Consider the following 24,387-nt stretch of genomic DNA (forward strand, 5'->3'; position numbering starts at 1 on the left):
TGAGCTTGAACAAAGATTTTGGCATTCTGAGAATGGTGATGCTACTGGCCCTGTACAGCCACTGCCTTTGCTTAAACACATCAATTAAGATCAATTAAGTGTAGGGCCTGGTGAATGTAGACCAGTTTTGTGTGACATACACTGAACTGCCATCTCCAGCATGGTGAGTCACGCAAGGCTTATTGCAATCTGATTTTGGACCTGGAGGACTACAGATCAACAAGGATGTGTCTGTGTTGTACTACTAGGGCGTGCTGCGTACTGTGCCATGCAGGTTTTCCTGTTTTGCAGGTATTCTAGGTCTTTGTTACCTATACCAAATCTTACCTGACACGATGTGTTTGAGGAAGATCTGCTTGATCAGTGGTTAAATTTTGGTTATTACCACAACAAAACCAAAATTACCTGGAAGATCAAAACAGCCCTTACAGGAAACACCAATGAGTTTGGCATTCAGATTGCCGAGAGAACGCTGGTGGTACCCAGCTGTTTTGTCACTGAAAGTGTAGATTATTGCACTAGGGCAAGAGAAGTTGATAACAGCTGACAGAGTGGGTAAGAGGCTTCTATTCCTAGTTGCGAGCATCTGCATTATTGCCTCAACATTTCTTTTTACCTCTCCTATGCATTGTAAAGCTTAGCACTGTGTTTTTATGTTGGTGTCATCCATGAGGTGAATTTAATGCTTTGCTTCTGAATAAGGCCAATTCATTACGCTGTCTGAAGCGTCTTTGGATTATTTCCTTTGGCATCTGCTTGGATGCATTAGTAACAGAGCTGGCAAAATGTATAAATGCCATGTGTTGGTCTCGCTAAGCAGATGCCCAGTTTGTAATGTGTTTACTTGGCTTTCACCACAGAGTTTTGGGAACTGAATGTGGCTTGTGATTAAGTATTTTCTGAGTACCTATGAGGTGTTGAGAAATAATTAAATATGCACATAAGTAAGTTATCAAATGTAGTTACACATTTTCATGGCAGTTTATTTCACTCTGGCAAAACCAAGATAATTCAATTTGTATTTGATTAAAATATGAAGGCTTTCTGATTTACTTACTGGTCTGCTGAGTTAAGCCATGTTTATGCTAACTAGAGACAATTTTTTTCCTACTTCTTTTATTAAACAGATGGTGTCAACGTTTCAAAAACATTCTCCTTTCAGTTTTTTCAACACATTGCTAACTTTAAAACAACACCTTTAAGGAAGAAAAAAAAAAAAACCCAAAGAAAGCTTTTACAGATTTATTTTTCTTAGTGATAACTATGATTCTTCTAGCACTCACTGGAACATGTATGACATTTTACAAGGACAAAAATTACTGAATTTTTTCTATTTCTTTTCTTGTAAGAGGAAAGATGTTGTAGATAAAGAAAATGAGGTGGGACAGAACTTGAAGACAAGATGCATTTGGAAAGGAGGAATGCATTGACGTGATTGATTAAGACGTGTGGTACAACAGTCCGATCCTCTTGTATTTTCCCTGTTTTTCAGTCATTTATTGGATTAAAAATAGATGCATTGTACCTACTGCTTACAGAGGGCGCACAGAGATGAGCAAGATCTCAGGAAGAAAAGAATGCTATATAGAAAGTTGCATAAAGCAACACTGGGAAGTGATTTCTTTCGTTTAAAACCACTGGTGCAGCAGACTTGTTTGAGCATTCCTGATGGTCTCCAAGGTAAACTAGCTGGGAACGCTGTCATGGGCAGTTGTCTGACCTTTGTTGTGTGACTGAGATCCCTTTGCATGGTTAATTCCATTGCCAGTGCAGTAGAGATGGTAGTTTCCACAAGAGCAGCAGCAGTGAATAGTTACAAGGATAAAGCATGGTGCCATAATTCTAACTTCACCAACTAGATTCAGAAATGGGCATCTGGTTTGTCTGAGCGCAGTGATATGTTGTACAGAAACTAGTCTCAGTATTTCAGAGAAGCTGCGGATGCCCTGGAGGTGCTCAAGGCTGGGTTGGATCGGGGCTCCAGGCCCTGATCTGATGGGTGGCACCCAGCCAACAGCAGGGGGTTGGAACTGTGGATGGCTTCCAACCCATCATTCTGTGATTTTTTTTTTAATTTATTTTCTGTTAGTTTGGTCTAAATGACGTAATATCGTACTGCTGAAGTACGTCAAAGAGTGCCTGGCCAGTTTTCATATCTTACAAGCTGAAGCTGGAGATTATAACGTTTTCTAGAATGGGAACTTAAACACTGTATGGCAAGAAGCAATGAAAGTGCTTTTTGAAACTTTGTGTATGTTCCCACACAGAAGCACGCAAGATCAGTCCTTTAACCACTGATCTCTCAGGCTGTGTATGTAATTTGGAGGCCCTATGCCTTCCCACAGCAGAAAAGCGCGATTCCAAAGCAATGCAATTCACAACGTGTGTGGCAGCAGCATGCAGCACATACTAATTTGCTATTTAAGGTTGTTTTTAGCGTAGAAGTTGCTTTTAGATTTTCAATTAATTATGTTTAAGCCTTCCTTTTTAAAGATCTTCATGCTACTTCCTATCCAGTGCTTGATGAGTCTTGGTGGTGAAGTGATAATGATTGTAAAATATCTGTCTGATAACTGGCACAGCAGTCTCAAAGAGCATTCAAGAAGCTGCTTCATGTAAGAGAATGTCTGTCCCTAGAGCAGTGCCATTTGCTGTTTCTATTTCTGAGAGTAAACAAGAATCTGATGAGGCAAAATAATAGTTATTTTTGTGCAATCAAACCTAGGCAGGGCAAATTGCATTCTGAGGTGGCTTTGCAGGATTATTCTCTACCGGCTTTCATGTTGCCTTCAACAACAAATGCTATTTCTTTTAGAATTGCAGCCTAATTCAGCTTAGTATCTTATGTACCTTTAGACTTTTCATGGGTACATCTTGGGTGTTCTCTTTTCTGGTGGTACAGAGGTAACTGACTTCAATTTTTGAATATATCGGGCAGCTGATGTTATAGAGCCATACTTGTGCTCATGGGCTTTAAATCTTAATGTTCGTAAAGATGATATTAAAGAGAAAGGAGGTGCTCTACTTACCTTCTTAATAGTTGAAGATGAATCATTACTTTTCTAATTCAGGGACAGGGCAAAGGTGGAGAGGGGATGCAGATCCTCTTCGGCAGAAAGCTTTGTGTTTTGTGAAACAAGCACGTCGAGCTTGATGACTGACTGCACCATGTCCTAAAGAAGAACACTGAGTTGTACGCCCTCAGGAGCATGCAACTCTGTCATTTTTGTGGATGATAGATATTGCTGTGATATATGCTACAGTAGTTAAGCATCCAAGTATATTACACTGTTTCTATCAGACCGAGTCGCTGAGCAGCTTACACATCACGTGGCTCACTCGGGAGGGCTGGCGTGCATTTTCACTATTTGTAGTGACTACAGAGTGTTGGTACGGGAAAGAAAACATGAGTTCTGATTGTGAATTTTCTTAGAGATCATATATTTTAAATTTAAATGGATATTTAACTAAAACTAAGTTATATTAAGTAATTTTGTGTAGCTATACTGAAATTTTGCATTAGATAATGGCTAAAAGATTCCTAAGCAGACTGAAAAATGAGTTCCCAGTGTCACTTTATGGTCCAACTAGGAAAGAAATGCTAGTGATTCTATTTGAATGACTGCCTGGTCACAGCATCTAGCCAAATTCTCTGTCACGTGGATTTCTTCATTTTTGATCAGTCTGCGGCGGGTTCTGGTCACAACAGCAGTCAAATAGCTCCATTCTGCAACCTAAAACCACCAGGATGGACTCTACCAGGAAACCAGTGTACAAGATATCTCAGTATGGAAAAAATAACTTGGAAAGAAAAGTGTAGGAGAGAGTGAAGGAGTCTGAAATTCCCCTGTGGGAAAATGCCATAATTGAGATTAAGTTTTTTTTTTCCTTAGTCACCCTTAGCACTACATTGTTCATGTTACATTTTTAAACAAATACAAAAAGCCCAATAATATTAAAGAAAAAAAAAGTACTACTTGCAGCATATTTTCTCCTTCAAACTCATAGAAAGGATGCATCAGGGTAACTTAGTTACATTGTGCAGCTTCTCTAGATGAATGCTGCTCACGGAGGACAGTGACAGTACTGAAGTGTCCGTACTACATATTCAGTACGCAGTTGTAATCACTTCCTATGTCACCTCCACGAATTGTAGAAAACAGGTTATGGTCAATACCAGAAAGAGTGTGGAATAAATATCTTTGCTAGTAATGTACTCCTTATTCTTTCATACACGCTTATATAGAAAGGTCGCTCACCTTTCAGTCACGTTAGCAAAGAATTTATCATAAAAACTTCCAATACAAATTCAGTCTGAAGTTTGTGTACTTGTTAAACATCTGTTCTCTCCTGAAATAGCTCAAAAGGTAGCATTTCTCTTTCTTACTTTGCACAGTTTTCAAATCAGAAAACATGCATATTTGTGAAGCTTAATGCGTAAAGTCTCACATTTGTGAAACTTAACGCGTAAAGTTGCTATTTTTCCAAATACTTTCTTGTGCAAATGTTACTGCTGTGTCAACTGCATGTCAGAGCATGTGCAGAACACCAGTTCTCAACCTTTCCCAGCACATTCATGATGTAATGAGGGAGGAGAGACATTTGACATTGACACACAATCTTTATTTTTATCTAAAGCAAAGGTCAGTAAAGCCCTTCTTAATTGAAGTCTCCCAGAAATAACCATTGATCCTTCTTTAGAACATACATACTTGTCAAAAATAGATTTTGGATCCAACAAAATTTTAGATCACTAAGGGACATTAAATGTGGGGTTTCAGAGGGTTTTCTAGCCAGTACTTGAAGGTCTTCAGTGATTAAGGCACTAAAAAGATTTAAGGCAGCAATCACAGAACAAAGAAGTTGAAAGTATTACTTGCTATGTGAACATACTGAAGTATAGAAAAAGGACTTTTGTGTCAGTTAATCCTAGGAAAGAAGCAGTCTGCTTTGGTCAAATGAAAGCAGCTAAATATTTGTCAGATTCTCATAAACTGTGTCTGAAACTACATCGATTTTACTGATGGTCTGCTTTTTTTTTTTTTTTTTCCTCCATAAATTGTTTTTCTACCATAGAAATCTAAATTCTATTTTTTTTTGCCTTTTCTGTTGTTTTATAAACGGGAAGATATGGATTAATTTGTGTTATGGGCTCCAGGATAAAATCAGTTTTATGAATAGGGAGATTGAGGTCTCGATAACAGCAGTTTGTGCTTTGCTGATAACTTGAGCAGCATCTGTTGCTAATAATATAGGAACCATCAAATTCTTTGAAATTGTTGAGAAAAGTTGAAGGGGATCATTGGTGAGGACCAGCCCTGCAGTGGGTTCACTTTTTCTGGAAGCAGTAATCCAAAAATAATTTTTATTCCTCCTGCACCCCCTGGTAAGTTGTGATCATTTCATGAGTTACAAATCTGCGCTCCCTAGAAAGTCCTGCAAGCAGTAATTTATACTGTCCTGTTCCTAGAATCACTGTAGTGATGCCCACCATTCTACCCCTACAGTAAGTATACAGCAATTTCAAATCAGCCCTGTATCATCTGAAAACACACACCAAGAATTTTTCGGAGGCAATGAGCCCTATTTTTATTCTCCCGAATCAGAGTTTAAGACTGGAAGTAGGGATTCACCACGTGTTGGAAGATGGTACTCGGGAGAGGATCTGCTGCGCTCAGGTTTCAAAAGCTAGGAGCAGCAGAGAGCCGTTCTCTCCGATGTCCCACTGCTGTGTTTGGCAGCAAAATCGCCCCCGTTTGGGGATCTATGATGTGTGTGGGTAACACCATCTGCGTATGATCACTGCCCTGTTACATCACAGTGGAGGCTGCGCAGTTCTCAGTTAATAAAGTGAGAATCATAGTGGTTTAGAGGATTTGGTAAATCCTACGATATTTTTTGTAAAATGTAGCATTCTGATCTCCCAGAAAACTGCATGCTAAGTAGAAACTTGGAGAGAGAAATTTGTTCAGCCAAAATGACTTAGATGACTTTTGGAAAAGCTTTCTGTCATTGAGGCCTTCAAGGTGCGTCTCTTCTATACAGCCAACAGAGACGAGAGACTTGAGCAACCAGAGCTTAAAAACACATGAGAGTGAACATTCAAACCAGTTATTATTGACCTGCAACTCACAGAAATTGACACAATGACTTCTTATGATTAAACTTAGTGCTGAAGCAATGTTGTCAGCAATGGAAACCTTCTTATTAAGGGAAAAACTGCTAACAGCACATCTTCTTTGGAAAGAATTAAATACCAAGTAATTTGATGTTTTAAAATTATCTTTATTTTAGTTAAGCTGTAAAAACGAAACAAAAAGAACCTTCCAAGAACATTTACTGCAGAATTATTTCACAAAATATGTAATATTAGATTAGATAAAATGCCTTAAAATGCCAACACACAAAATATGTTCTGAGTGCTGCAAGGAAGAGATCTTTCTTACTCTAAGCTGAAATTGCTCAATTCTTTACACTGTTCTGTCCAAAAGGAAACAACAAAATTTCTTTCATTAGTTTTTTGAAGTACTGAATTAATCTGCATGGTATCCTCAAATAACGCTAATTAAATTTAAGTACTATTAACTGGAGAGACATGGACTAATGATCTAAAATATCCTCCGAATGTAAACTGTTATGCCTTTTTCTTTTTTTCTGCCCTGACTGCTTGATACACTGTGCATACGGTGTCCTTTATGTGGTCCATTTACACCACTCCCCTGATCTGTAGCTTTGGTGTTTTCAAGCTATTTGCAGACACCACAGCTGAAACCATCTGGATAGCAGATCGGGGAAAAATTCTAGCAGTGAATTTCACATGCAGCCCTTAAACTATCAAATGCTCCAGCACAGTACTAGCATTCTGTAGGTATTTATTTGTTTTCCCTAGCTCATCCTTATGGATAAATGATAGTGCCAGCTCTGTATGTGTGCAGGAAAACGAAGGAGAAGGGATGGTTTTCAGATATGGATGATCAGTGGTTTTAATTGCAAGGAATTTGTTAGGAAAATTCTTTTTTTTCCTTTGGATGAACGATGACTAACTGTTCTGGCTGGATTAGAGTCAGTAGTGTGCAGTGACCCTGTAAGACAACAGAAGGTCTTCTCTAAGATTTTGGCTTCCTACGCAACATTTCTATTGGAGTGAATGGCATTGGTCTAAGGGTAGATTCCTTGAGGTAAAGGATGGAGAACACAGCCTGTCTGAACAGTTGTCTTTCCTGGTTTTCCCCACCTCAGAACTATCAAGCCCAGCATCTGCACTCTGTCTTAAAAAGAGTCTTGCAATTTCAGTTCCTCTACAGAGAGAGTTACGAAATCATGGTGAAGTGCAAGCTGTGTGTCTGCACATAGGGCTGTTGGAATCACACACGTGGGAGAATGTCTTGCTGGCTTCTTGGTCTGCATAAATGATGTCAGGTGCTTTTTGTTTGAAGATCTTTGAGAGAAGCTCTTTATATAATTTCTGATTGGTTTGTGCCCCATAGCTGCAGGAAATTCCCTTTCTTCTTTAAAAATAAAACTTAACCCATAATTTAAAAGGTACTATGTTGTAAGATCCAATATCAAAATTTTTTAACTAAAAATAACTGACTTCAGCTAAAAAGCAGTCTGGATGTTTGGGTCTCTGTCTTCTGCCATGAAAACTGTATGTCATCAATTCATTTTACCTCCTGCTGAGGTAAGGAATAGAAGGTGGAATCAAGCAGACTACTGACATATTTATCTAGAATTTTTCTATATTAATACTGCAGAGTAGAATCTGAAATTGGCTTATTGACAAACAAGGATAACTGGGCTTTCCCACAGACTTGAAGGCTGGTTTCTTTTCAGCCATCTGCTCAGAGTTAAAGCAGCAGCAGCAGACCTGAGTCCTGTGGAAGATGAAAAAGAGCAGCAGTGATTTAGTACTGCAACCTGAAATTGACAAATTCACTTCTGAATTTAGTTGTGGTTTTTTTCGTGTTGATGCATGCAAATGCCTGCTATTCCATGCTGCCGACCCAGTAAACTTCACAGAGATAGCTCTTGCCTCATCAAAAATTTACTCTTTGTCATATAATTAATTCATGTGACTACTATCATAATTATAATAAAGCGACTTGTATGATATAGCCTTTTTTTATACCCTTTGATTCTGATTTAGAGCTGCTATGCTTTCATAAGTCTGAAGTTTTAAAATGGTGGTGACCTTTGAAAGAGGAGACAAGCATACAGATTTGCTCTTGCAATGTTTTGCACACTGTGGAAGTAAAATGCCACATAAAAGTAGGGGCTTCGATTCCCTTTCAGAATATTTGCCATGGGTTTATTGCTTTTTTTTTTTTCTTTTTAACGGAGGGGGTGCACTTCAAAATTTCTTCAGAAAATGTGGGGAGAAGCATCTTTACTACAGGAAAAATTGAGATGGTATCTGGATGTCAGTGTTTTCCCATAAACTGTAAAGAAACCGCAGGTAGCAATGACCAGCAAATCCCTTCTGCTTCTTGGCATGTTTTAGAGGTGAAAGGAGTCTGTAAATCACTACCAGTGTTATTCACTGCATCGATATTGAAATGCTGTCCTCTCCATGAAGCAGTGAAGAGGAAACACTAGGGCTCCTTTCCCTTGTCCTCGTGGAGCAAGTGGATGTGCTGTGAGTTTTGTGGTTGGTTTGGTTGTTTTTTTTTTCATTTACACTGAAGATGTGGAGAAGATGTGGGGGGAAAAACTTTTCCATAGTACTTATGACAGTGTAGGAAATAACTGATTTTTCTACTTGGGGTACGTTAAGGTCATTAGCAGTGAAGGTGAAATGTTTACCTTTCACTCTGTCGGTAACCTCAGTGATATGGCCTATTTAATAGTAAAACTGGGATTGTGAAGACATGCAGTTCGTTTCACAGAGGCTACTGATCCAGAATCTGTTCTCATTAAACCCTTCCATATGATCTGCTTGATGCACATCTTGTCTTCCATTTAGCTTCATTTAATTTTTACGTGACCTTCATTTAATTACTCTGCAGATTCAAGGTTCAGTTTTTTTCACAGCTGTGGAACTGAGGATATGGAGAACATACCTTTAATTAAAAGCAAACAAAAAGTACTCCAAACTGTGACTTTAATGTGGCACGTGGAGAATTTCTTATTTACCAGACTACTCAGACTCAATCTAGTACTCATGGAAAAAAACCAACCACCATAAAGCAAACAGGAGTCTGGCTGTAACATGCTAAACTGCTCACATTTCTTACCTTAAGCTTTTTTAGATAAAAGAATCAGCTGACAGCGTCATACACTTCTATTTAAAATTAGACTGCCTAAAAGAAATCTTTGCAGCCCTGACTAATACATAATTTCACTCTTCTGCAGTAGCTAAGTGAGATTACAGTCATTTCTATTTTAAGGTTTCTTAAGTATTTAAAGCCTTTGATGTCGTCTTGAAAATCCAGCCGTGTCACTGCAACGTTTAAAAGAAAATCTGTGGGTTTTTTTAACACCCTGGATTTTTATTTTTCAAAAATGAGTTTCATTTTTAATAGTCCTTTCATCTTTGGATTTAGCAATGTGTTTTATTCATGGTCAAAGCATCCTCTAGTAAGATTACTAGTGGTGACTTTGAGCAATGACCCTCTGTCATCACGTTAACTGATTTAGTAAGTTGGCTCGTACTGATTCCAAATATTCCTTTACTGTGGGCTTTTAAAACAAATCTATTCAAAAGTTGTAGTTCGTACAACTGCAATGCAATTTAAATACTTTTTTATTTTTTAATCCAGAAAGAAAAATGAGAGTGCTATTTATCTTCCTTGAAAAAATTACATCCATTTAAAGCTACTTTTTGGAGCAGCCATCTCAACCATATAAAAATGAAGTCACAGATATTAAATTAGAATATTAATTTTCTGTGCAAGTTTAAGTCCATATTATTTTTTCCTTAATAATATAACATATTGAAATGTTATGTAAGAGATCATCGGTGGATGACAGATTTTTTTATTGTCGTGTTGGATTCTATAAAACATCAGAAAAGACACTGTCTAAACTTTCAAAAGACAGAATGAAAGAAAATGTGCCTCAGAAGTAGTTCAATTTTTTTCAAGTGTTTTTTTCATTGTGCATAGGAGATAAATACACGTGAATACGCAAAGACTGTTCTGACTTGCTATACAGTATGCAAGGAGAGAGTCCTCCTCTTTACACTGGGCTCTCCTCACTGTCCAAAATTAGTGTTATAAAACTGAGAATATGTGCCCCTTTGAATACAAACATCTGATTTTTCCAAGTGGGCTGAGTTTGGGCAATCAGGTACTTGATCTCAGGTACCGAGGAAATCAATCGATTAAGTGCAGACCTCTGCCATAGGTACGTGTTCAAATACTCTTTGATCTTGTATATAGCTCTTCATTATATATGATTTTCTTTATTTGCAAAGTAGCTATGATCCTAATAGCCAGAAATAAGTTAATCTTGCCAGCTTTGTATTGGAAAATGGAACTCATGGTTTATGCAACTGATAAACTGCTGTCCTTAAGTACTTAAAACATTTATGAATTATTTCTTGTAGATACAAGTTGAGCATAAAGTGGTAAGCTTGTGTTAATATGAAGAGATGAAATGAACTCAGAACTAGTTGAAATCTCTGAGAAAAACTTCAGACTGAATTCAATCCCCTCTAGAGCACGAGTGAGACATCTCCACAGTTACTCTGTTAGCACCTTTCTAAAATATTCCTGTACCATGAAGTAAAAAGACTGTTCAGACAACCTTAGTGAAACAAAAAAAAACAACAAACACTACTGTGTTTTAAGGAAATTGATGCACAGAGGAATGTGCTGAAGCACATGATGCTGAGGCATCTGAAGAAGCTTTCGGCATTTGCTCAATTCATGCTTTTGGAGTAACGTATTTTTGTTTTGAAAACTAATGTTCTTATTAATTCTACCTCACCCACTGTCCTTGTAAAATAAGTTTCCTTTAAACCTTGAAGTCATTATAGTTGCCAATTCTAAATGTTAGAAGTTAACAGTTAGAAGTCTGCTGGCCCAGAGTTTTTTGGGAGGATGAGGCTCATCTCTCACTGTAGTAGAAACAGGGATTAAAATATTCAGCAAAACAAAATACAGTATCTGAAGTAGGTGTTTTGAGTTTTATAAAGTCATAGCCAAACTTCGCAGTTAAACACAGCTGACAGGAAAAGATAATTAATAAAAACTAAGAATAAGTTACAGTTTAGATTGCTCTCTTCATTAAATGATGAATGAAGTTATTGAAAATGCTGTTTTCTTCCTATTAGGAAAACCCCACCATTATTAAATTCTATCAGTTGTGAAGTAATTCTTTTTTGCAATGTCAGTTTTAGCAGGTATATTTTTCCACTTTCATTGTTTTTATAATGCAATCTGAGTTCAGAGTGCATCTTCTGCCACGAAGTTCACTTCAGATGTTCCCTTTGTCCAGGGAAGCAGGCACACGCCTGTATGAACAAGCAGATGCAGGCAGTGGCACTGTGGAGGCTCGGCCATCAGTATTAGCAATCATTGCACATTTCTTGAAAGTAAGAAAAAATACTTCCAATTTTGGCAGGTGTCTTTCTTGCCCATATTAGTTACTTTTAATTTCTCTGCAATCTCTGTTAATCCTGACTATGCAAAGTCCTTAAATAACAGGAACAGATGTGCAGTCACCAAATTCTTAAGTAATGCTGGACACTCTGCATATGTACTTTGCCAGTCCAGCCTGCTTGCTTCTCTAGATCAACAAAGCATTGCTGCTGTAATCTCCTTACCTGACTGACTTCAGAGAGCCTACGGGGACTCCTTAGCAGGCAGGCCAACGTGTTCCAGTCACAGAAGTCCAGAATCACGAGTTGTTAGCTTACTAAAGTTCACAGCTGCTGTTGGTCTCAGGTTAGAAAACAGAATTAGTACTAATTTTTACTACCCTTGTAATTAAGCAGCCAAAATTAGGTTAATTTTATCTAGCATGAGATTTCTATGATCATGCAATTCAGTGTATCCAAAAAAAATGCCTGTCAGTTCCATCTACTACTGGTGCAACTTTTTACTATGACCCAAAAAACCTTGGAAAAGTTCCATAGGAGAAAGAAGCATTTCAAGCAGTTTTCCATGTTTTTGCTGAGTGATTAAGCCAAAAAACACATTTACCAATTTTGATTGACTACACGCTAAAGAAACTTCGGAAATGTTGCTGGTTTAAGATTATGAAAGTCTGAAATAGGCGAAGTTCTGGTGCTAATGTTTTTTTTTATGCCTTTGAAAACAACCAGTCATACGGAAGTCACACGGAACTGGAGATGACAGGGAAAGAGGTGATTTGGCAGATAATACTCTACAGAGGAAAATCCTTTGGCAGTGTCCTATTCATTTTTCTTTTCTAATAAATCAGAGTTGTGCAATATCTATTTAAACAGACAATACCAAATAATATTCACTCAAAACTGCAAAGGTAGGGTAAGTTACAACTATTTTTATAGCAAACAGGCTGTGTAAAGCTATACCAGAAATTGTCATAATGTAAACAGTGAGTACCATTGGGTGGCTGCTTAGTTGAGTCTTAGGCAGATAAAGTCTTGGAGTCCTTCCTTAAACTCCAGCTGCTTCTAATTGCTGCAGACTTTTTGAAAAGAGGTGGCCTGTAAGACATGCAGCTGCCAAATTAGAAAGGTCAAAGCCAACATGTTCATATTCAGTGACAAAAACAATTTGTGCTGATTATGGAGCAAAAGAGCATGCATGATAGAAAGCCCTTTTCAGTGTGGCAGCTGTGTTCAGCCTGGCGGCCGATGTTTAAATGGCTCTGCTGCTGCAGCGTGTGCTGCGTTGGTTCGCTTCTGATGTGGCACAACATGATTGCTTGGGTCAGATCTTTAAAACTGAAGAAAGCTTTATTGATAGCTGCATTCACAAGAGCACGGAATGCCACGTACACTTAGTTTCACTGTCTAATTTTAAGTCCTAAAATTTGGAATCACTTGGGAGTAATTTTTGTTGGACTTTCTTCTTCCTTTTGAACTGTTGTATTCAAATATAAATAACAGCAAGTCTTTTGACTCTTCATAAAATGCAACAAATGTCATTCTTTTTCACTCTGGCTTGTTGCTTTCAGGTAAGCATTTTTTTCTTCTTTTTTTTTTTTTCTTTTCAGATGAAGTATGTACACATAGAAACACTTAAACCCTTGCAGAGCTTAAATGAGCAGCTATTTAAAGATTTACTTTGTACTTTGTGAAGTTTGTCTCATTTCCTGATGTACTCTGCTGAAGTTAACTTTTGACTTTAGAGTGTCACAGTGTCTTATTAACAGCATGTTTGTGGTTTGTAAGGTAAAGCAGTGATCTCTCCTTGGGTGATAACCTTCCTGTGGAATGACTGTGGTTTTGATTGTTCTCAGAGTTTCATAACTTCAGAGTTTTAAAATGCTTACCAAAAAAATGTAGAAATTTGTTCCAGGTGATTTTGCTTAGAAATAATTTGTACTTACAAAGCAAACATGTAGTATAACCATAATTTATATTTTTATGGTGTTAACATCTCTGTCCCAAACTGGCTATTTATCTGTTTATGGTTTTTCTTTTTTCTAATATTCATTCTTTGTATATAATAACCAGAAATTCAATACTCCCACTGTGAGATCATAAGAACTTACACCAGCATGTATCCACTGGCTGGATTAAGGATAAGAACCCCTTAGTTACCAGCCTATATTCTCTCTCAAATCATTAAATAAAGAAATAGACATTGTCATATCCTGAAAGTGTTCTTTTTTCCATTCTGAAATCAATACTGCATGAGTGTATGATATATTAGGTGAATTTAAATTCATGAAAATAAACTAAGAACATTGAGTTACCTGTAATTTTTATATTATTCTTTTGGTGGGTTGCTTTCTTTATTATTAAAAAAAAGAAAAAAAGTCTTTTATAAATTAACCTGTTCTTTTTTTCTTCCACTTTTATCCTTTCCAAGGTTATGCCTTCCTGCTGTTCCAGGAAGAAAGCTCTGTACAAGCTCTGATAGATGCCTGTCTGGAAGAAGATGGGAAACTTTACCTGTGTGTATCAAGTCCCACCATCAAGGATAAACCAGTAAGTAGCTTATGCCATGACACCTCTGCTGGCCGTTATCCCATTTGCTGTTACTCTTTTCAGCTAAATAAATAAATAACTACTTACTGTTAACTGACTTGTCCATTTCCTGCTGCTGCCCTTGGTGTTGCATTGAATTGACTTTCTGTATCAGCGTAACACAGTTTTAACATTTGCTTCTTTCTGATAAATGCCACATTCAATTAACTTTTGTATTTGGTACTTCTGGTGTTTCACAGGAGTATGCACCCTTTTACAGTGTTAGTTCTAAAACAATTAGATTCAGCATTTTCACTCCACATTATTTGAAAGAAAGCTTTATGCAATGAAATGAAAAATTTAACTATCTCCTCTTCTTTCCCTCCATTAAATACCAGCTGATTTCAAATATCCCCCTGTAATCCATTATTTTTAATTATTGTTTGTCCTGATTGCAATTACCAAGACATTTATAACTTAGGTACGTCCAATTTGCCATATATAAACTGAAGGGTAAACACAAGTAAAGCAGAAAGCTATGGTAGAGCATACAGTACCTTGTTTCTATTGCTAACATCTCTAATACTCTTCAAAGCTACTCTTTTTCATGGCTATGGATACATACAGATTAAATGGAAACTACAAATAAATTCAATTAGATAAAAATATGTTGACTTCTTAAAATGCTCTTGAAAAGCTTACACAGATAAATGAACGATCTAATATTACAGCACAGTCAGTGTGTGCATGTACTAACAGCGACAAGTGGATATGAGCAGCTTTATGTCCAAATGACTTGAGAACAGTTTCTCTCTACATAGTTTGAAAATTTCTTCTCAGCTGCTTAACAGAAGTGAGCAACTGCACTGTCAAAATAAACTCTTTTTGTATTTCAAGCACAGAAATTTATCTCTTTCCATTCATCAGTGCTTAAAAATGTGTGGTTTCTTGAATGTGGAGTCCAGACTCCATCGGTAATTATGCACAGGTGATAAAATGTTCTGGAAGTCCTTTCACAGATTGCTTGTTATAAATGGCAGCTGGGGGCAGGGAACAAATGAGGTAGGAGTTTGCTATGATGAAAAATTTAACTCAAGCCTGGCCTCTAGAGGTGAAAAATTAATTGTCCTCCTCCTGTCAAACACTTAGATAAGCTACGTTCTTGGCATTTTGGTGCACACACCACTGATTCACTGCTTTTACTAAATTGTATTGTTGATTAGAGCATGATTTAGTAACTTTTTCTTTATTTTAAGTTGTCAAGTCCTCTACTAACTATAAACTCTAATTCCCTGTACAGGTGCAAATTCGCCCTTGGAACCTAAGTGACAGTGACTTTGTGATGGATGGGTCTCAGCCTTTGGACCCAAGAAAGACTATTTTTGTTGGAGGAGTTCCACGGCCCCTCCGAGCTGGTGAGTAAAAGGAAAATGCTGGGCATGTAATGGAGTTTTCAGATTAAGCAGAACACATTAAAAGTAGAAAAGATGTACAGCATATGTAAAAGAAATAGAATAGAATACAGAAAACATATCCTGTATTTTCTCAGGATCACAGCTCACTTTCTAAGTCAGTTAATTTCTTTTTGTCTACAAAATACAAAACCTGAATTTTTATCTTCTAAATAGGTTACTGATTTGGATAATAAATAGAAACAGTTTTCTTCAAATTTGCATCACACACAGAAACTGGCTGATTTTCTGTATATATCCACCATCTCAATCCTAACCCTGATTTGCTTGCTGAGATGTGGGCAAATTTCCCTGCCCTTTGACTAGAATACAAACTTCTCCAAGCTCCTTTCCAACTCTTTAATTTCTCCCTCTTTCTGACCCCTAACTCTGACTTTCCTGTGGAGCTATGGGTAAGGCCTCAGCTTGTGTTCAGAAGAGAGATTTCTCCCTGTCCAGTTCTCTTGTAGCCCCACTCTGTGCTGAAGGCTACTTTCAGACCCACTCCTAGCCCCCTGCAACTGTAACTCCTTGCTTTCCCTTTCTTCCAAGCCCAGTCTGATCCATAATTCTGAGAAGCTGTATGCAAGATCCTCAGTCATTGCTCTCAGAAAGATTTCTTTCTCCTAGCCCAGGTTTCTTGCCAGCTTCCATTTTCCTCACCATCTTAAAATAAGATATAATTGTAAGAGAGGATAATTATGTAACTGATAACAATTAAACATCACCTCACTTCTAATTATAGCACTTCACAGAACTGTATGTCATAGATTGTTTATGCATTACATTTAAAAACAGGTAGTTATGTTCCAAAGCAGACAGTGAGTTTCCAGCTCTTGTCTGCAACTTTCAAGGTCTCATTCAGACATTTTATGTAAGATGTCTGAACACTGTGTGGTTTCTTCCTCCTGGAATCATATATATTCCTTGTCTATTGGCAAGAGTAACTTGCTGAAATTATTTTAAATGCTTTTAAAAGCTCTTGCTTATTCCAGACTGTTACTTTCTGAGATCATTACCTAAATAATGGTTACAAATCGCAGGAAAGCAAAAGAATATTTTAGTCTGTATGTCCTGGAGGTAGTTTCCCCTTACTGTTTGGAGTATGAATTTGATCTAGTTTGGTGAAATGGCTTGGACGTTTGTTTGCTTGTTGCAAATGGACAAATTAGCATTTGGTCTTTCCATAATGTGACACGTTTACACAAACGCACGTTTAAATAATTAAACATATTCAGTTAAATAATTAGCTCTATTCTATATGTAGTTAACAACTTTTGTGAGAATTTCAATAGTTTAAATATAATAATTTTTTCCCTTCATCTCAGATTTCTGAATTTTAGCTTGCTACCAAAGGGTTTTCACATGTTGGAATTAAAAAAAAATCATTGACTTGTCAGGTCCCAATGCCTTGCTTTGAGTGTTTGTCCTTCATCCATCAAATTTGTTTTACTATCAGCTTATAGAGAGAAAATGTCTCAGCAACTGTACGTCTTCACACACTTTACATGCCTCTGCTCCATTTCCTTCAACTCTTTATCTTCCCCTTCTTTCTGTATGTTTCCTTAGCCATTCACTCACACTGTCTTCTGAGTGAATGTTTATAACTTTCTTTTGAGTTGTTTATGTCAGGAAAAACAGCAAACCATTTTAAAAGACTCAAAATCAAGTTAATATTCTAGAAATATAACTAATTAAATTCACCCTAAATGTTGGCACGTGTTAAATATAACTTCTGGTGTTTCACCAAATTTTGTTTCGTACATGAAATACTTTCTTAATGTCTTTTCAAACTCCTAACATGTAGGCTAAAAGAGCAGATTCTAAATAAAGGAGTATATTTGAGTGACCTTATATTTAAACTACTGTTAGCAAGCCTTGCTGGTGCTGGGATAAACCGTGAGTGCTTAATCTCAAACATCACAGTTTCAATTTGCTATATGATAAATTCCAGAAAAGTTGATCTGATCCCTGCTCTCACAAGGTCCATTCTTTCTACAGTTCAACCACTGCAAGTTTCATTTCTAGTCTTTATGTTTTACTGTAATTTATAGAGTTGTTTCAAGCTGCTTAAAACCAACGTATAGGTTTGCAATTTTAGACTTTGGACACAGTCGTACTAAGGCAAATACCACTACTTTTTAACCCAGCAAACCAAACAAAACTGTTATTTATGTTGAATCCGTATTTTTAAATTGCCTTCTTGCAGTTGAATTGGCAATGATTATGGACCGTTTATACGGAGGTGTCTGCTATGCTGGCATTGATACAGACCCAGAGTTGAAATACCCAAAAGGTGCTGGCAGAGTGGCTTTCTCTAATCAGCAGAGCTACATTGCTGCTATCAGTGCTCGCTTTGTCCAGCTCCAACACAATGACATTGATAAACGGGTAAGTAAAGTGGTACGAAATGATTGTTACTAAGAAAACTGTACAGAGATTAAAAACATCCTTATACTAATGCTGTGTTAGAAAACAGTAACTTTTGTTCTTTGGTGGATAATTTTTAATTATTTAGACTGTAGTGGAAAAAGTAGACTTTTAAAATTGTTACTTGAGATTTTTAACGCTGAAATCAGAAAATAGTTGATGGCAAACTCAGTTTAGTCTCAGCTTTTTTGTTTTGAATTCTAAAGATCAAGCACTGTAGAATGAACCCACCTTCTTTTGAGTTTAGATGTTTGCCTGTTATGCATCAAGAGATTTTATTTCTGGCTGTCCATGTGGCTTCTGGCTACTTGTATCACTTATGGTGATTCTGTAGTTAGGCAACCTTTTCTCTCCACAATGAAGGTCTAGCCTTAAAATTCCCCAAATGCAGGTATTATTGTAGAAAATAGTAGACAATGATGGCCTCAAAATATTGGTTTAACCAAAAAGAGATGCCAAAAAAATGCTTGATGAGTAAATGGGAGGGGAAAAAAATGAGGTGTTTGCTGCCTTTTATTTTTTTCTTAGTCTATGTGCTCTAAGGGTTTTCCAAGTAGAGGATGAAATGAATGTCTTTACTAAATTCTGAGTTGAAGACATTAAATGAAAAAATTACTTAATTTCCAAGTCATATATCTTCAGACTTTCTATTTTCACCTCTTGATTACATGTACAAATAGCACCCAAGCTTTTGAGGACTTAGCATTTAAAATTATTCAAAAGAACACGTACCATGCAGTATGTATAACTGCATATACCATGCTGGTATGTATAACAAGAGGGATGGCTGTTTTTCTACCTAATCTATTATGAATTGTTTATTAAGAGTCAGCTTGATGGGTACTGAGCATGTCCACTATATGCTGTATGTAGTTAGAAATACACCTACAGAGCATAGTCCAAACTGGTTTTAGTTTCTCTTTAAAAATCTGGACTAATTTTTTGTTCTTGTCAGATTAGATGAGGTCATAGTTGCATCTCCTCAAACTAGTTTTGTGATGCTGGTGCGTGTTGTGATTTTATCTAAGATGATGTTCCTTAGTCTATTTTGTGCACTGAATTCATACAGTTTCTACTGGGAGTCTAACAAAATGAATTTAGGAGGATTAAATCTTTTGAGGGTTATGTATCACTTGTGCTTGAAAACCTGTTTTCTTCCTGAGCTTTAAGACACATCCACAAATGATGCTAGTTGGTAGTTGTTTTCAACAACTAGTACTCATCCCAGATGGGTGATGGAGAATTTAAGCTTACTTCATTATCTTTTATCTGTTTTTAATGTAGGTTTATCTTTGAGTTTAAAGAAGCATGAATTCATTTAATTCTGTCCTCAAATTTTTATCCCCAATAGACTGAAATCTCTGAATTGTGCAGTACCCATTCTTAAAACTATTTCACTAGGAAATGTGAGTAGGTGGAGATCTAGAGATATGCTGGACATTGGTCCTGCTTTCTTTCTTCCGATTTCATTTGAGACAATGGCACGGTATCTGATATGCAGATATCTTCAGAGTCATATCAGCAGCACAGTGTAATTAAAAAAGAACAAGCAAAAAAATCTGTTCTATCAGTACCATAAGCCATAAATATTACTTGCCATATAAGCTTTACTTCAAATGAGTAGCATTTGTTGACAAATTGAAGTAAAATTCACCATAAATATTTCTGTGCAAATTTCTTGTTTTTCAACTTGCTGTTTTGTTCTCTGTCTAATATTGCAACCATTTAAGAGTAGTTACTGTGATCAAATTTTCTATGCAGCAAAACACTTTGTTACAGCAAAATTATTTACTAAGTACACATCTCATCTTTTTCTAAGTCTTTTTTTAAATGTAGCTAACTGAACTTAAACACTTTATAAATAGCATCACAGAGACATAAGAATTACACATGCACAAACTACCGACTTCTCCAGAAGAAATAAACAGTCAGTAGAAATGTTATTTAAATTTAAATAACATCTAAATTTGCCATTATTCAGAGGAACAGAAACAGGAGAGAACTCGCATGCTGTCAGCTCCTGTAGCAGCGTTATGGCAGTGCCTGGCCACGCACTGAATGCTGCTGTGGTTGGCACAGGTGCTTTACAAGACAACAACAACATCCCTGCCCTTGGATGTTTACAGCTGAGACTAGGACAACAGTCCACTGCTCCAGCCTATTTGTAATTGATTGCAAGACCACAGTTACAACAACTTTGAAATCTTACCACATGTCTAGAGCTAAATGCAGAAGTTAGACAGTGATTTTTGCAAGCATAAAGCAGAGTATTTAATGCTAGTGCATTTAATTTTATTTAATGTGAATCATTTATTCATCTGTAAGCTTGGTCCTGCATTTTTGCAGTTCACAAAAAACAACCAACACCAAAAAAAAAACCCCAAAACCTCTGAAGCTCATCAGACTCTCAACTCTGAAGTTTAGAAATACAGGTTTGTTTTTATCAGTCAGTTTCCTTCATACGTGCCGCTTGCTCTGCCCTTGTAACAACTGTATTCCCACAGCTGGAAGCTTCCTAGCTGCAAATTCCTCGGTGGCACTATTTTTGCCATACTTTGATCTTAGTACTGTTCTAAGAAATGTTAAATAGCTATCCTTGAGATTTTCCGACAAGTAATCTGGTTGGTATGAAAATCTAACTGCCGAGCCCTTTGGGTTAATCCAGCATCAGTTGGAAACCTTCAACAGAGTCAAAAGAACTAAGATATTGTTCTTCTATTCACACTTAGCAAAACTGCGTAATCGACTTACAGTTCTTTCTGTCTTTTGATGCAGGTGGAAGTGAAGCCATATGTGCTGGATGATCAGATGTGTGATGAATGCCAAGGCACTCGGTGTGGTGGAAAATTTGCTCCGTTCTTTTGTGCCAATGTTACCTGTTTGCAGTATTACTGTGAATACTGCTGGGCAAGCATACACTCTCGTGCTGGGCGAGAATTCCACAAACCACTGGTAAAGGAGGGAGGTGACCGACCCCGCCACGTGCCGTTCCGCTGGAGCTGAACCCCAGGCCTCCCCCAGCAACAAGTACTGGAGTAGATAAAATCGAGGGAAAAAGAGAGCGCTGCCTCAGGGCTTAGTGTTCTGGAAATTTGTGCATTCGTCCTCGACTTTAATGAAGATATGGGTCTTTTTATTACTATTATTATTATTTACAGTCACATTACTGAACTCAGTGTCCAGTATGATACAAACCGGCAGAGTGTAACTGTACTGATTTTGCACTTTGATTCACACAAACATCTGCTTGGTACCTTAATTTCCTACACAAGACTTGTCACTAGTGACATTATGTAGACTGCCATTCTCATCAGCCTTCACTGGGTTGATGTGTATGTGATGAAGATTTTTTTATTATAATTATAGTTATTTTTATTTTTAAACTGGAGCATGCACTTATTTTCAGAAATTTAGACTTGCCCCTAGCAGATGACTTACCAAAGGTAATATTCACAAGTAGGTGGCAGATGTAGCAAAAACTTATCAGATATTCAGCAATTGTTAGTTTGGGTCATTTAGCGTAGTAATAACCCTTAAAGAAAATAAGCCTTTAGTTGCTCTCCATTTTTGACTTGTAAGGATGATACCTCATAAGCTGGATCAGACTTTTTTTTTTCTTTTGTTTTGCTAAGGGTTTTTCTTTTTTTTTTTTTTCTTTTCTTTTTTTTTTTTTTTTGTTAGGTCTTTTAGTGTTATGTAAATGTATGCTGCAATAGCTTTTGCTGCTATTAAAATGGTATTACTAATACCAGAATACTCTATTCAGGCTAGGGTATCAATTAAAAAATGAATATGTGATTAAAATAGTGATGGCTGCTGAAAGGAGATCAGTATAGCATACAGAAAAGCTTCCAAGGAAGGTCAATATTTTTTGACTGCATGTTTACTTAATCAGGTTGCTGCATGCAATAAATTTTATATATGTCTAATATAAAACCTGCCCACAATGCACAAATTACGAGTCTACTTAGGTGACAAAATATTGAGTAACAAAGAAAAAAAAACTGATTACTGACTGGAGGAAGGCATGCCTCAGTAAATGTAATGCTTCTGAAATTAGGATCAGCCCATTACAGAATGACCTATACTACAACAGATATAAAAACTAGCTGTAGGATATTCATAAAACAAATTTGTGGATGGTAGATGAAGTACTTTGCGGTGCTCTGTTATATATCGTGCAATTTATTTTATATAGTAAGGTGATTATGTCTAGTACTGTGATCAAACTTAACTGTTAAAGCCTCTGTATCCGACATTAACACACTCTTGACAGTTCATAACAGGTACATAAACAGAAATGAGCTCTTACTTACAATCTCTCTCCTAACGCTTGCACCAGTTACGTAGTTGCAGACTTTGTCCAGAGAACCAAAGAGCTCATACTAGCATACATACACTACCAACTAGATAGTCTGTCAACCTAATGAACTAGGCACATTTAAGAAAGTTAGAAAAAGAAGTGGTGCTAAAGAAATGTCTGCATATAAAAGTAACATGAGATGTCTGCTCTGTGGATGTGGCGTTATCTCTCTAATCCCTGGATGTATCCTGTGAAGCTTGAACACAATTAAGACCTGCTAACACAGTGGACATTTTTTTAGCATGAACTATGGGGCTGCAGATAGCATATAAATATAAACACACTTGGTATACTAACGATTGTGAGAATGTGTACACTATTTTTTTTCTTTTTTTTTTTTCCTTTGTTTTTGCAGTTCTGGGGACAATCTGACTGGATATGACACCGCATAGTAGATGTAAATGTTCTAGGTTTTGTTTGTCGTGATGTCCTCGTTTGTGTCTAATTTAGTAAGCTGTTTTTCCCAGTGTTTAGTTGCGAGTATTGGCTTTGAAAGGAACTTTTCTGTTTTTGAAGAAAAAAAAAGAAAAAATAGTTTTTTACTGGTTTAAAATGCTAATTATAATTATCCCTTTTGAGGTTACTTCTGGGCATTTTTGTGATATTGCTTTTCCCAGCCCAGGTGTCTTTTCTGTTTTTTCATCTGTACAAGACATTTTGTTATGCACTACTTTTTGTATCTAGACAGTTTTCAACAGTCGGCTGATGATTTTTTTTAAAGAAAAAGGCATGCTTTCTGACTGACATGATCTTTTGCAATACCTCAATTTTGAAATATAGGAAAGAAAATGATATTTTCTAAGTAAGTTTATTCAGAAAAATATATATTAATTTAATTCTGCAAGAAAAATGATTTAACAGATGGGTAACTTTATTTTTTTCATGCTTATTTGAGTTTTTTTGAAAATGAAGAAGTTAGAGCTTTATAACTGTAATATTAAAGATCATAGCTAACCTACAGAAATCTACCTAATTATGTGAACGAAGTAAACCCTTTTGAAGAAATACCCCTCTTTCATGTACAAACATACCCCCAGAGAGTGTGAGAGAGAGAGAAAGAGAGAAAGAGTGAGAGAAAGAGAGAAGCTGGAAGACGTACAATACAGCGTAACGTTGGGTTAAAACTAAAAAACAAAATTATCGTGAAAAACAGCTGTAAACAAACTCCATTTGGTGCTGAAAGTTGTGAATAGAAGGTGGAAAAAATATTTTCCCTTAATTTGTATATTTATAATCAAGCGTGATTATGCACGACTGACCAGAATTGTGAGAGTTCTTCTGTTTGTATTTTTTTAAAGAGAACTTTTTTTAGTTTATTAAATTATAACATGCTCCCTTTTGTTTTGTAAATGAATGTGCCCCTGAGTTGTTAATATGTTATTATTAAAAGAGGGTCCTTCAAAAAAAAAAGTTATTTTTTAAAATAAGGAGTTCTGAACTGCAACTTGACTAAGAAGCCCCTGGGTACAACAGGTCCTATTGTGGCCTTTTCTGATGTGAGACTTGAACTAGTTGATTTTTTGAAGGCTAACCTAACCTCGACTATTTGTTGTTATGTGCAATACTGTTTGTACTGTTTGTATAAAAAAAAAAAAAGAAAAATGAAAAGAAAAAAGGCATAAATCTTTATTGCAGATTTATTTTCATTGCAGACTTTAGACATTGTGATTCACTAAAATCATTTTTCTACTGTCAAATATGTACCTTTTCTTCATGCTGGTATTTTTTCAATAGTAATGTAGCCTTTGTACTGAGACAAATTTTCATTGTTATTTTTAGAAAGATTTTTTGCTAAGAAAAAAATTAAACATATTTACATATTTTTCATTTTTATTTCGTATTTTCTTTAAGGAGTGCTTTCTCAACCATTAATATAGTTGTTTCTGGGAGAGACTTTCATATCTGGTCAATGTCATTAATATTATTTTGTATTTTTACTTGGAATAAATTAATTTTATGATGCTAATTCTTTAAAAGTTTATTTTTTTCATTTTCAGTTATTTTTGAAGCTAAAATCTTTGTAATATTGTTACTAAAGTGTCTAGTTTTTTGAAATGCAAAGCTTTATGTATTAACTT

At 36.4% G+C, this 24,387-nt stretch overlaps 1 protein-coding gene across 7 annotated transcripts in view; it reads left to right on the forward strand.

The window, feature by feature from the left end:
- Nucleotides 1–23,159, forward strand: part of CPEB3 (cytoplasmic polyadenylation element binding protein 3) — an 84,855-nt gene extending 61,696 nt beyond the window's left edge. For all 7 annotated transcript variants that reach the window (XM_042863030.1, XM_042863033.1, XM_042863029.1 and 4 more), the window contains 4 exons: nt 13,968–14,086; nt 15,366–15,480; nt 17,726–17,907; nt 20,722–23,159. In XM_042863030.1, the coding sequence (XP_042718964.1) occupies nt 13,968–14,086; nt 15,366–15,480; nt 17,726–17,907; nt 20,722–20,949 (644 nt within the window). In that variant the 3' untranslated portion in view covers nt 20,950–23,159. The remainder of the gene's footprint in view (nt 1–13,967; nt 14,087–15,365; nt 15,481–17,725; nt 17,908–20,721) is intronic.
- The last annotated feature ends 1,228 nt before the right edge of the window (nt 23,160–24,387 follow it).

This window comes from Lagopus leucura, unplaced genomic scaffold (genome assembly GCF_019238085.1).
Source record: "Lagopus leucura isolate 7727_CA_CO unplaced genomic scaffold, USGS_WTPT01 Super-Scaffold_739, whole genome shotgun sequence".
In the NCBI taxonomy this organism is placed as follows: Eukaryota; Metazoa; Chordata; class Aves; order Galliformes; family Phasianidae; genus Lagopus; species Lagopus leucura.